Source organism: Mirounga leonina, unplaced genomic scaffold (assembly GCF_011800145.1).
Source record: "Mirounga leonina isolate KUSES-001 unplaced genomic scaffold, KU_Mleo_1.0 Mir_117, whole genome shotgun sequence".
In the NCBI taxonomy this organism is placed as follows: Eukaryota; Metazoa; Chordata; class Mammalia; order Carnivora; family Phocidae; genus Mirounga; species Mirounga leonina.
Window position 1 is genome coordinate 6,138,563 of NW_023270274.1, and position 13,489 is coordinate 6,152,051.

Genomic DNA, 13,489 nt, shown 5'->3' on the forward strand with positions numbered 1-13,489 from the left:
ATGAGCAGGGGAAGGGCAGAGGCAGAGGGAGAAGCAGACTCCCCGCTGAGCAGGGAGCCTGATGTGGGTCTGGATCCCAGGACTCCGAGATGGTGACCTGAGCCAAAGGCAGACGCTTAACCCACTGAGCCACTGGGGTGCCCCTCAGCGGTGCCCCACTTCTTAAGTAACCTTAGTTTTGTTCTTTGATGATGATCGTACGGCTACTAGACATTACTACTAACTGCAGTGTGAAGAGTCATTTATCTTAAAGATAGTTTCAAAGACACAGCAAGCTCAGACCTTGAAGACATTAGTATCACTGAACAAACAACACTACGCAACACAAGCTGTCGAGGCTCAGGTCAACCTCATGAGCTTACGTTCGGAGACGGCTCTGCTCTCTCGCAGGGCATGTCCTCTTTCCCACTTGCGCCTGGCGGTGCCCTGTGGTGCGCCCGGCCCTCGATGAAGGTGATGTAGTCTCTGTAGGAGCAGAGTGGGCCCGCCAGGATGCCCATGAAGTTGCAGTTGTAGCTCAGGTACTCCAGGAGGCTTGGCATGCGCCTGCGGGTAAAACACACGCAGCTCGTGAGAGGGGGCCCCAAGCTCTTCGAAAACACGAAAACCCACCCAGCAGGAATCAGCAGCTTCCACCTCGCTGCTCTTCCCGTTTGCCCCACAAAGCAAGCTTTAATTTTCATTTGCATTCGTATGATAGGAATTCCAAAGATGAGGATGTGGTAATGCTCAGCAGTATTTCTGGAGAAGAGAGTTTCCATACAGATCTTTGTGAGCAACTACAAAGGGTTGCTACTGGATTTCTTCATTATAAAACAAACCTGAGACCGACAAGAGACGGCATAAAGAATCTTCCCCTACCAGTTAGACGTTCACTCACCCAACAAATCCATGTGTGCACTGACCACGTGCCCACACGCTCCAGGGTCTAGACATGCTACAATAACAAAGTAGAGCAATATTCTGCATTCACAGAGCTCACATAGCAGATGCAGAAAGCAGATAATTGAAAAAGATGTACTAAGTATTTTCAGAGGTGCTAAGTACTACAAAGATAAAGGGTTCTTCTTATATATATATATATAAGAAGACCTCTTATAAGGCAACATCTGAGCAGAGACGGGAAGGCAGTGAGACAGGGAGCTATGTGAGTAACCGGGACAAGGATTCCGTGCAGAGGGAACAGTGAGTGTGAAATCCCTGAGATGGGGTGCGTCCAGCAGCAGGGAGGCCGGTGTTGCTGAACCAGAGAAAGAAACAGGAAAAAAATGAGAGAGAACCAAGGTGAGATCATCTAGGGCTGCCTTATAAGCCATGGTAGGAACTCTGGCCTTTATTCTGAATGCAATGAAAAACTACAGTACGGTTTCCGAAGATTCCCTCTAGCCCGAGTGTGGAGAGGACAAGGGTGGACGTCAGAAGGCCAGCCAGGAGGCCACTGGGATCCCCCGGCAGAGGCGACAGCGGCCAGGAACAGCGGGGGGAGCAGCGCCTGCATACACTCTGGCAGGACACCCCGGGGGGTTTGCTCACAGACTGGATGTGGGTGCAAGGGAGAACCGAATTAAGGATGCCTTGCAACGTTTGTCATTCAACTGCTTTGAGGTCTGTCCCGATGGCACGTGGCATCTAAGGTTTCTAGATCTTAATGCAGGAAACTGGGTAAAAAATACTTAGTAACACAAGAACCTATATAGACCGTATACATCATCATATAGATGAATTAGCAGTCTACGTCTTTATTTTCTTTTTCTTTTCCTTTTTTTTTTTTTTAAGAGAGAGAGCACATGTGCAGGAGCATGAGGCAGACAGGGGGGAGGGGCCGGGGGAGAGAGAAGCTCAAGCAGGCTCCCTGCTGAGCGTGGAGCCCAGCCGCCGCGGGTCTCAAACTCACAATCCTGAGATCATGACCTGAGCTGAAATCAAGAGTTGGACACTTAACTGACTGAGCCACCCGGGCACCCCTTATTTATTTTCTACCAGCAGTTCCATTTACTAAGTTTGCTTCCCACTGACAATTATAAACTATAATCAATAGAAGAACGACTCCACCTGAGGATGGGAAGCAGGCTTCTGGAAGATGTTACGATCCTTCCTTCCTCTCTGAGAAGTGGTTTCCTTAAAAAGCACAAACCCTCTCTGTGGCCAAGAGAAGCTGACAGACCTCCTCATATGTACCTTTATAAAAAACAATAAACAAGAAAACAGTGCTTCCTGTCCATCTGATACTAGCTACATCACCACTTAGCCCAAACTCCTTTTTTAGATCTTTCCAGAATTATTCTTCTACATTTAAAAGCGTTTTGAGCCTTACATATTTTCTCTTGAAGGCTCAAAACTGAGGAGAGAAAAATGTTGCTGGCAGATTTGCTCTTGCATTTTTTTCCGTAATGCTGAAAGAGAATGCTTTCTCACTGCCTCACTCGCTGGGTAAGTGCCCGACAATCAAAAGCCACGGAAGAACTTCCTGTGCTCCCATCACAAAGCTCCATCTCAACCCGCCCCAAACAATGCCAGGTTATCAAGGCGCAGCCCAGTCCTACCAAGTCAAACTATGTATCACAATTTGCAAGGACAGGAGATAACTCTGAACCGTGAAATTTGCTGAAGTAATTTCTGGCTCAATGGTCGTATCAAATGACAAATCATTTTAGGTACTCAGTAGATAATTATATTTGCTATTAAAATGAGAACGAAGTATAACTGTAATACTTCATTTATGACATTACATGAAAGAATCCCTTCATTCCATAAATATTTATTTGGGATCAACTCCACATTGTCCCAGGTTTGAGCTTCTCAGTTTCAGCATTATGGACTGTTTTGGACAATACGTCTTTGTTGGCAGGGGCTGTCCTGGGCACCGAGGCTGTTTAGCGGCATCCTGGCCTCCACCCGCTAGGTGTCAGCAGCACCTCCCCTCTCCGCCGTGACAACCAAAAATGTCTCCTGCGGGGCCACAAGCACCCTCAGTGGTGAACTGCATTGAGGCCATGAGACCAGAATGATCAATGGGCCAAAGTTCTATCCTCACAGAGTTAACAGAGAGAGGGACAATCAAAACAAATACATAACATCAGACAGTAATACATACTACGAAGAAAAATCAAGCAGGGCCAAGGACAGAAAGTGACGGCAGGGAAGGGGGTTCTGACAAGGAGCTCGGTGTAGTTACGAGGGGCAGAGCTACCAGCTCTGGTCTTAAGCGGTTAGTCTGCTCCTAGTTAACTACATGAGGAGCCACTGTGGGGTTTCCCTCAGAGGAGGGGAAAATATAGTCCAACACACATTACAAACACCTCTGGCTGCTGAGTGGAAGGTAGACGGTGGAGGGAAAGAAGACAGAAATCTGAACCCTGCTGGGGAGGCTGTTCCAGTAGACCAAGCAGAGGGCGAGGGTCCAGCTGGGGTGGTCTCAGTGGGAATGGCAAGAAGCCAGTCAGATCAGGGGCAGTCAGATGTCATGGTCACATGAGAGACAGGTCTCCAAGGGAGAGTGAACTTGCCAGTGAAGCAGATTTGCAGTAAGAACGCGTGAGTTTGCCCAAGTTTTCGCCCTAAGGCACTAGTGACAAATGGTGCTGCTGTGAACTGAGCGGGTAGTGGGCTGGGGAGAGGGAAGAGGGAGGCAGGACTCAGGAGTTCTATTTGGAGCGTGTTCTATTTGAGATGCCAGCTCAGATCCACGCTGGGATGCTGAAATGGCAGTTGGCTACAAGGCTGGAGCTCAGGAGACAGGTGGGAGGACAGTTACGAGACCTCAAACATGCAGGCAGTATTTAGGGGCAATGGACTGCATGTGACCCCCAGAGGAGACGGAGATGTCTAAGCGTGTGCCTCGGAGCCCACGAATATTTAGTGGTGAGCCTCGGAGCGGGGGGATTCAGCAAAGACAACAGAAGTAAACAGCCAGGGAGGCAAGAGGAAAACCAAGAGGGTGGGGTCCCGGAAGACGAGAGAGGAATATTTCAGGGACTGAATGGTCTGCTGGATCGGACGGTGCTGAGAGGCTGAGCTGCGTGCAAACCAAGGCTGACCGACCACTTACACCCCCCGAGATTAAGGGTCCCCTTGAAGCATGCTATCAGACCAGCGGTGAGGACAAACCCGACTGCGGGGGCCTGAAGAGGGTGAGGACGGGACGATGGTGACATACATCTTTCACAGAGTCTTGCTCTAAAGGCTGCAGAGTAATGGGGAGGGAGCTCGAAGGGGAAGTGAGGTAAAGGTGTGTCTCCTTTCAGCGGGAAAAGATGGGGAAAGGATGAGTGACCATGCAAGGGACGGGACAACCGAGGAAGCAAAAGCCTTCAGTTAAAGAGAAGCAGCTGGATTCAGTGAGAAGTGAGACGCTGGCCTCGGATTGGATGAGGGACAGTGAATCCTTGGTATTGGACAGAAAGAGGAGTATTTGTTACAGACACAGGCAGTCTGGCAGGTTTAGTGGTAGCAAAATGAAGTAGGGTTGCCTTTCTTTTCTCCAAGAATCAAACTTTGCTACCACCCTAAGTGAGTGCAGGGGAGGGAGTGCTGTAAGTCTGAGGAAGGAGCACACAAGAGCTCACGGCTGGGGGGGGCAGGGGGGCAGGGGGGGCGGGGGTGCGGAGCGGGGAGCGCACGGGACAGATGCAGCCAAACTCCTGGCAACACTAAGGCCATGATTCTAAGTTTGCGGTAACACACTCAAAACAGGTCCAATCTGCAATGAATGTTTTCCACTCTGCTTTCTTCCACTGTTTAGGTAGGCAGAGAGTCGAATTTAATAGGGTTTGGGATTTTGCCAGGTGGGTGTGTGGGAAGGAAAGGCAGAAATGGGGGGCTGCGTGTCTCTTAATGAGAGGTTTAGGGATGGGCGAAGGACGCCTAAAGATCACAGAACCCAGATCAAAGTAACCGCTCTGAGTATATTCAAATGTACACCTACTGATATGTAAATACTGACTATAGAGAATATCAAAATAGAATAATCTTAAAGATGGGGAAAATATTAGAAGATTCCCAAGACATGCTACCAAAAGGGTCTATCTACTATCACAAGCTTAACCTCATTCTTCCGACAGCCATGCATCTGTTTGTTCTAGATTTACCGAAAACAAGGGGCTTCCTAGGAATTTTTCTTTAGGTAAAATGATTCAATCTCTAATTATATTAGACTAAGATAGAGTCTTCCAAGAAATTAAGCTATTCCTTAGATTAGTCAACAAAGTACTATCATAAATGAAGTAGAAACCTACCCAGAATGAAATCCTCAAATAATATCAAGAAGATCTTACTGGTTCTTCATTATTTCAAAACATGGTATCTATGTGTCGTATTAAAATATCTTAGCCCAGTAACTGCCATCAAGTTATCAGTCTATAAACAAAAGCAGCGATTATCACTCATTACTACGTGGCAGACATGAAGACTGTCTTCAGAGAACTCAGAAAATCATAGGAGAGACAGAAAATTTAGTGATATCCGCGTGGTACATAATATATCCAAGGTGCCATGGGAGCCTTAGAAGGGACAGGCAGCCTAGCCTAGCAAGATGTGGTGGCAGGGCGGTGTGTGGAGGGAGGAAAGTTGGTTTTCATGAAGTCAGTACCGCCAGCAGGATGAGTCAGCCTTAGCCATGAGAGTAAAGTGCGTCTGAGGCAGAGACCACGCGAATCAAGCAAGGCAAGACATGACAAGAGAGCACGTACCTTACAGCTAACCCCCTCTGTGATGATGTCAGTTCTTCATCCTTTCGAAACATCCCTGAAAAATAAAAATAGGGACTTTTATCAATTATGGTTTCCTCCAAGAAAAGAATGGTGTTTTTCCCCATTCACACTTCCACCACTTTTCTCATTGGAAATTCAAGCTATAATCCCAGTTTTGGAATAACCGGTTCCTTTCTTTCTCATTGCAACACAGGTTTAATCACATCAAAGGACCACCATGTAACTCAACACATCTAGGTCTGTAGGAGAGAAACAACACATCAGGGCACAAATCTGACTCTTCTCTAGAGGAAATCATTATTAACTTAAAAATTCCAAAATCCTAGCATATTTTATAGCAAACACTATGACTTTCAAAAGGGGGCATTAAGATGTTTCTATTATTAGATGATTTAAATGACTAATCAGTATTATGGGCTACAAGCTCAACATAAAGCAAGGAGTGATTTCCTTATCTCTCGATGACTCTAAGGAATGAAAACTGTACTCATATACCTTCTCCATCCATTTCTTTACCTTCTCTTCCCAAAGAGGAGGACACGATTTACAATTACACATCACCTTATTAGATTCTAAGCCCAATTTAAAGACCAAAGGAGGACTAAATTAAGAGGCAAACAATATACTTAGAAATTATTTGTAGGTCTTCTGTAGTAGAGGGTACAGGATGGGTGATCTATATATACAGTGGGGCTAAAAGCCCCATGCAAGAAGCTCCCTAGGCCACTACGAATGACGGGTCTGACAGGGATGCTCCTCCAGTCTGTGAAGAAACCAGAGTCAAAATCGTGACTCACGGCCCAGACTTTTAGCATTTCCTATGGCAAGGTGTCCATTCACTGAAGATATAAAATACGAATATATAAATATTTATGCTAAAAATATATGTCACTGTGTGTGTGTATATTATATATTAAGGGATAAGGGGCATGGGGAAAACATCAAATATTAATAAAAATGTAACACAGAGATGAAGCAGGGACTAATAACACTTGATTGAGATCAAATGTCTATTTCCTTTATATTTTAAATTGCCACTAATGTGGGTACTATGACAGGATTCCATTCTTTTACTCTGCTTTTGTCACTGGATCAAGTGTGAAATTGAGATTAAACACTGCAGAAAAATAAATACACTTTAACGTAGACAGAGTTAAAGATTCCCCTCTCTGACCTCCTTGAATACAGAGCAGAAAGTTAGGGTCATATCTCAGGTGAAAGTACATTTGAATAGGATTTCTTTCAGTGACGAAAGATTAACTTCTAAATTCTTACCATCATGAATTTCATAAGCCAAACTAGTGATCTTCTGGGTAATTATCATCATTGGGCTGTGACAAAATAAAAAAACAAGTATTTGAAAGCAGAAACTTAAAATAATACTTTGATATATGAAAAAGTTTATTCTGCTTATACAACTACAAAATGCTGACATTTTTTTAACATACAAAGAGATCTTGAAGGGATTTCAAAGAGATAATCCAGGGGCTGCTGTGTTTGGGGAAGGTATAAGAGCTGAGGGATCCTTGGGCGCCTGGGTGGCTCAGTTGGTTAAGCAACTGCCTTCGGCTCAGGTCATGATCCCGGAGTCCCGGGATCGAGTCCCACATCGGGCTCCCTGCTCGGCAGGGAGTCTGCCTCTCTCTCTGACCCTCCCCCCTCTCATGCTCTCTCTCTCTCATTCTCTCTGTCTCAAATAAATAAATAAAATCTTTAAAAAAAAAAAAAAGAGCTGAGGGATCCAGGCCTTCTCCCTTGCTTTAAAAAAAAAAAAGCAGGAAGGGAGGGAGGGAGGGAAGAAAAGAAAAGACAAGAGAAGGGAAGGGCAGGGAAGGAGGCAGGCACAGAGAGAGAGAGAGAGAGAGGGTGGGGGAGAAATGCCTGCTCAAGCTTCACCTGAGACCCTGCGGGAGCAGCGTCACCCGCCCCTCATTGGCGCCCTAGAACTCAAGGCCAGAGGAAGGAGCCCCCAGGCATCAGGCGTGGCCTGGGCTTCCTGATGCTGAGTTTTCAACATACCATGCTGCCTTTTGCCTCAGCTGACCTACGGGTGGAAAGTGAGTTGGGAAAAGGGGAATAGGTAGAAAATTAAAAGAGGTTGGGTGAGAAATGTAGAACAGAACAGGAGGGACGGGGGAGGAAGAAAGAGGACAGCCTGCTGTCCGGCTTGCTGGTCTGGGACCCCGGGACTAAGGGCCTGTGAGAGCAGCCCTTGGCCTAAATCACCCTTCAGAGAGGGCTCTAAGTCATGCCACAATTAAGAAAATGGCAATCTTGGGGCGCCTGGGTGGCTCAGTTGGTTAAGCGTCTGCCTTCGGCTCAGGTCATGATCCCAGAGTCCTGGGATCGAGCCCCGCATCGGGCTTCCCTGCTCAGCGGGAGCCTCCTTCTCCCTCTCCCACTCCCCCTGCTTGTGTTCCCTCTCTCGCTGTGTCTTTCTCTGTCAAATAAATAAAATCTTAAAAAAAAAAAAAAAAAAGAAAATGGCAATCTTTTCTCCATATGTTATAATCTCTAACTGGATAGTTTGGAAAGGAAAAATCAATCCACATTTTGAAAGCCACCAGGACATACATTTATCCTTTATTACGTTAGCTTACAGACGTTCCTGTTACAGAACAATTAATCACAAGGTATTTATTTATATTTTTGGAATTTCACTGAAACCGGGAAATCCCGTTTTGCCTACAGGTCGAGAGTGAGCGTCACCTGCTCGGAGCCCGCACGGCCTCCGTTGTGCAGGGAAGGCAAGGCGTTGGGGACAGGCCAGCCACGCCACCAGCGAGTGCAGGAGGAAGCTCAGACCCCACCACGGAGACCCGGTGCTCTTCCACCTGCCCCAGCGCTCAGAGCACGAGTGGTCAGTGTCCACTCCACCTCTGGCCAAACAGGAGCATCCTTCAACACGTAAAGAAAGGAGGACGCCATCAGGGGCCATGAGAACTTACGGCTCATTCTCCTCACCCAGCAGGCAAGATCTCGCTCGCTCTCTCTCTCTCTCTCTCTCTCTCTCTCTCTCACACACACACACACACAACCTGTTCTGTCCAATGACAACTGCTCTCAAACTCGGTGCATGAGGGGGGAGATTCCCATTCGGTTCCCTTCAAAGTCAGTTCTTCCTTTTCTACCACTCGCTCTCAGGAAACGACCCCTCAGCCGACCCATCCTCCGGCCTGCTACGAATACCCAGCTGCCCTGTTAGCTTGCGGGATGTTTCACGGGCCTCTGAGGTTCGTAAAAACAATGATTCCCACTTCCCTGAGGGCAGGGAATCACTTTTCTCATCCTGTCTCAGTCTCTTCAGTTTAGTTCACCAAAGAATGATAAAATACCCGTCAGTTCTAAATTCTAATTCCCATTTTCCCTCAAAACATAATAAAAACGATACCAGATCATGGAGTTTATCCACTCAGTGACATACTAAACCGTTAGGTGCGTGTGAGATGCTCCATCAAGGCACATATGTGCTTTCGGCGCACGCCCTTCGCGGCCCGCGCGGCCCGGCAGCCGCAGGCAGTTCCTGCGCTATTAGGGCTGCGGCCGCAGGACGGCTCTGGGAAGTGAGCTGGGCTGGGAGAACGGGCCGTGTGAGAGCGGGCTGCTCCATCCGAGAACCACGCTCCCTCACGGGCATGGAAAGAAGGCGCGCAGCCGAGCTGAATGCTCCAGAGTCTTTCCAAATATTGCTCCGTCCACTTCGACCACTCTTTCTGGAACTGTTTTGCAAGGACAGCTTCTTCTTCAAGTCCCAGCTGAGAAGTCACTTCGTACTAGAGGCCCACTGGACAGCTCTGCCTCACGTAGGCCCTCAGCCACGATGCCCACACTTGTCCTTCATTTAACCTTAGCTGGTTTGCTTCCTTCCACATATTTTTAGGTTCATGGGTGTCTCGTTGATCCAATTACACTGGCTGTTTTAAAATCTCTCTCCTTTCTAGAAAGTCCATGAGGTAAGGAACAGTCTTTTTCACTACTGAATCCCCAGCGCCTAGCCCAAGATATGTGCTAAATACATATTTTTAAAATGCCAAATACATGGATTCTTCTAAGTGTCCAGTCAAGATCTCTTACTCCTTCTACAGGTTGATCATACTCCCTCCCGCCTGTCCGTTTTCATCTGTGCTTGAAAGCATTTACCATACTGTTTTGTAATTTTTTTGGTTTACTTTCCTGTCACCACAAAAGTCATGGGCTACTGAACACCAGGAACACTGCCTTATTTATCTCTGCACCTTCGATACTTGGCATACACATGGGCTCAGAGAACCAACTGGTTTGCAAAAGCATCTCAACATCATTTTGTTTCCTTTACTGGTGATCATTAGCCCTGAATGTTCCCTTTGTTGTTGTTGTTGCTTTTTTAAGATTTTATTTTTTATTTGACAGAGAGAGACACAGAGAGAGAGGGAACACAAGCAGGGGGAGTGGGAGAGGGAGAAGCAGGCTTCCCACGGAGCAGGGAGCCCAATATGGGACTCGATCCCAGGACCCTGGGATCATGACCTGAGCCAAAGGCAGATGCCCAACGACTGAGTCATCCAGGTGCCCCTCCTTTTGGTTTTAAATGGCTGGCAATTCTGCTGCCTCTGGTCCAACCTGTCATGGGGTGGGGGCAGGGGGTGGCAAATGTGAGAGTAAAATGCTAGAAGGCAGAATTACTACAGAGAGACTCTGAAGGAGTAAGTTATAAATGAAAATAAGACAGTACTACAGTAAAGGGTTCAGTAAGGCACAAATAGATTAATGAGAGCTCAGAAAAGTAAATCAGAGGGGAAAATGGACAGATGAATCCGACACAGGCATGTGCAAGACCAGAAAACAACAGAGTGATGCGGAAGGAGAACCAATCTCACCTCACTACAGCCGAACCCAGGGTGCGAAGAAAACACTTCTAAATGAAAACAACTCCACTGTTCTCAAAGAGATTACCTGCAGTGGTTCTTAACAGTGCATTTTGTTCATAAATACTTGTTTCGGTGACTCAGAACATTATTTCACTTGTACTTTTACTGACATTTTAACTACCTGTTGACTTTGCATCTGGCGGAGCCTGCAATAGCTAATCACTTCCCAGGTTCTAGAAAGTCTGCGATCACTTAATGTGAATCAGAGAGGCCCTCTGGCTTCCCCCAAGGTGGAGTCTGAGGGATGGAGGAGAGAGAGAAGGTGGAGGGCTTCAGAACCTCCACCGAGTACGCTCTGGGCTGCGGACAGAGCCACCTGTACCTTCTACATGACGACATCACTGTATTTGGGTGGAACGACACGTATTTACTCCTGCTGGCACTCTGCTAGGAATGTGGGAAAATATGGAATCTAACTGTTCAAAATAAATACTTCAATTGATGAAATAGTTTCAGGTAATATTTTTAAAAAGCCTATCTGATGTAAAGAACTAAAAGCTCTACACTTCTTAAAACTTAAAAGGATGCAAAAGTTAAAAATCATTTATATGCATTTTTTTGTCTCTACAAATAATCAGAGTAATAGGATTTAGTTAGAAAATGAATACCAGGTGATGGGTATCAAGGACAGCACGTGATGTGATGAGCACTGGGTATTATACGCAACTAATGAATCGCTGAACACTACATCAAAAACGAATGATGTACTATATGTTGGCTAATTGAACATAATAAAAAAAAGAAAGAAAGAAAATGAATGCTAAAAAGAATAGTCACTTTCTTAATTGTCCATCATCTCTAGGAGATGCTGACTCTAAAGCCATCTGCATACGAATGTGACAAAGCAACGGCAAGCACCTGCCAGGTCAAAGGTCAGTTTGCCACCAGGGTATGTCACCTGACAATAGAGACGCACTGTCAATTCTCCCCCCGTAGTCATCTCTTTCCTCCACAAACAGCAAAAACCCCTGCCGCCAAACAAGCCCCACACACTGAATGCCAAAGAATACACAGGGAGACATGATGGAAAGGGCATGGGTTTCTAAGCCACACTCATTCGTTCACCTTACTCCCTCATTCAGAAACAGGTGTTCAACAAGCACCTACAATAAACCAGGTGCTGGAGACACAACCGTGCGCAAGATGAAGGTCTCGCCGCCACAGACCTCACAATGGACCGGACAGAGAGAGATGAGAAAGGAATAAACAGGTAAATGCCTCGTATACCAGATGCTGCTGAGCGCGGAGCACAGGAACGGAAGCAGGGCCGGGGAAGAGGGAGTGCCCACACAGGGTGATAACCGGCCTCACCCTGAGGGTGACATTTCAAGCGAGAACAAGGCAAAGAGCAGCTTGTGGGGTTAAGAACATCCAGGAAGGGAGAAAAGCAGTTCAACGGCCCTCAGGCAGAAATGTGACTGGCCCAGGCGGAGATGGGACTGGAGCAGGTGTGGAGGGGAGACACGGGCAGAAGCTGGAGACAGGGGCAGAGGTCGGACCCAGAGGGCTTCTGGAGGGGCAAGTGAGGACAGGCTCTGAACCCAGCGATGCACGAACTGGAGGGTTTTCGGCACGAAGTCATCTGGTTTTAAATGGATGTATTCTGGCTCTGGGCTGAAATAGGCCAGGATAGGATGGTGGGATAAGTAGGCAGAAGAGGGTGACAGCACGTGCAGTCTGACGTGGAGCCCGGCTGTCGTCAGAAGGTAAAGATGACAGCATCTGATGACGATCTGACAATGGATTGGATGTAGGGTTTGAGATCCGAGGCCGCCAAGGTTTCTGACCAGAGCAACTACTGAGAAGGACAGAGGCAGCTGAGAAGGAGCACAGGAGGGGCAGGGAGGGGAGGCAGGGAGTCTGTTTTGGGCATGTCCAGTGCGAGGTGCCTCCTGGACCCCTAGGTGTAGGTGCGGGTGGGGACCAGGCAGCCGGCCACATAAATCAGAAAACTCCACCCAAATCCTGCCCCCGCCAGCAATCCCTTGTGGGAGATTGAGAAACTATTTCACTTTTGTCCCCAAATTATTATTTAAAAAATCGAGGTAATGATACCACTGTGTAGATTAAATAAAGTAGCAATATGACAAATACCTCAAACAGTATCTGAGACACAGCAAATGTCTGATAAAACCTTCTTTTAATAAATATTGGAATTGCTACTAGGCATCAAGCACTGAAGGACATGATAATTAGCTGTAAAGTGTGGTCTCCGGAGAGGTTTTCTCACTAAAACAGGAGATAAACAGGTATGTGAATAACTGTAGAAAAAAGTGTTAAAAGCCAAAGGCGACATTTGAAGGTATGTGTGCAGAGACGAGAGAAACTTCAAACCGAGGGGAAAACCTGGAGTCGGAGTCATATCCCCTGGGCCTGTATAAGGTGCACGGATGGCTGGCCCGCAAGGGTGCCCCGAGCAGAGGGAATGGGCTGGGCAACAGTCCAGAGAGGAGAGCAGGGCCACAAGCCTGCAGCATCAGACAGCAAGGAAGACAGGCAGTTGGTGGGGGCTGAGGGGCAGGGCCAGGCACACCCCGTGGGGGGCTCAGAGCCTTTAGAAAACTGCAGACCTCCGATAAAGATCATTATAGCCCGTGCTTTGTGAGCGACAGAAGAGCGGAAAAGGCTTAGGGAGGGTGGAAGCCAGATCATTCAAGCCACAGAGTAGCCTGTTTGCTCTTGGTAACCTGACCTACGTTAGTAGGAGCCAGACAGGTCTCCTCTCACCAAATGTAGGTCAAGGTGTGGGAGACACTCCCTTGGGATGAAACAGGATCGACGGAACATTAAGGTTCAGCAGTTGAATAATTTACATCCATCCCACTTACAACACAGTTAGTGGGCTCCGTGTGACAGGAGGGTGATGAGAGCGTG

The 13,489-nt window shown here is 47.2% G+C and overlaps 1 protein-coding gene across 5 annotated transcripts in view; it reads right to left on the reverse strand.

Moving 5' to 3' along the window:
• LOC118007297 (lysophospholipid acyltransferase 2) overlaps window positions 1-13,489 on the reverse strand; it is a 118,193-nt gene that overhangs the window by 14,745 nt on the left and 89,959 nt on the right. For all 5 annotated transcript variants that reach the window (XM_035000319.1, XM_035000317.1, XM_035000318.1 and 2 more), the window contains 3 exons: window positions 6,984-7,039; window positions 5,688-5,742; window positions 363-546 (listed from right to left, as the gene is read on the reverse strand). In XM_035000319.1, coding sequence (XP_034856210.1) covers window positions 363-546; window positions 5,688-5,742; window positions 6,984-7,039 — 295 coding nt within the window. The remainder of the gene's footprint in view (window positions 1-362; window positions 547-5,687; window positions 5,743-6,983; window positions 7,040-13,489) is intronic.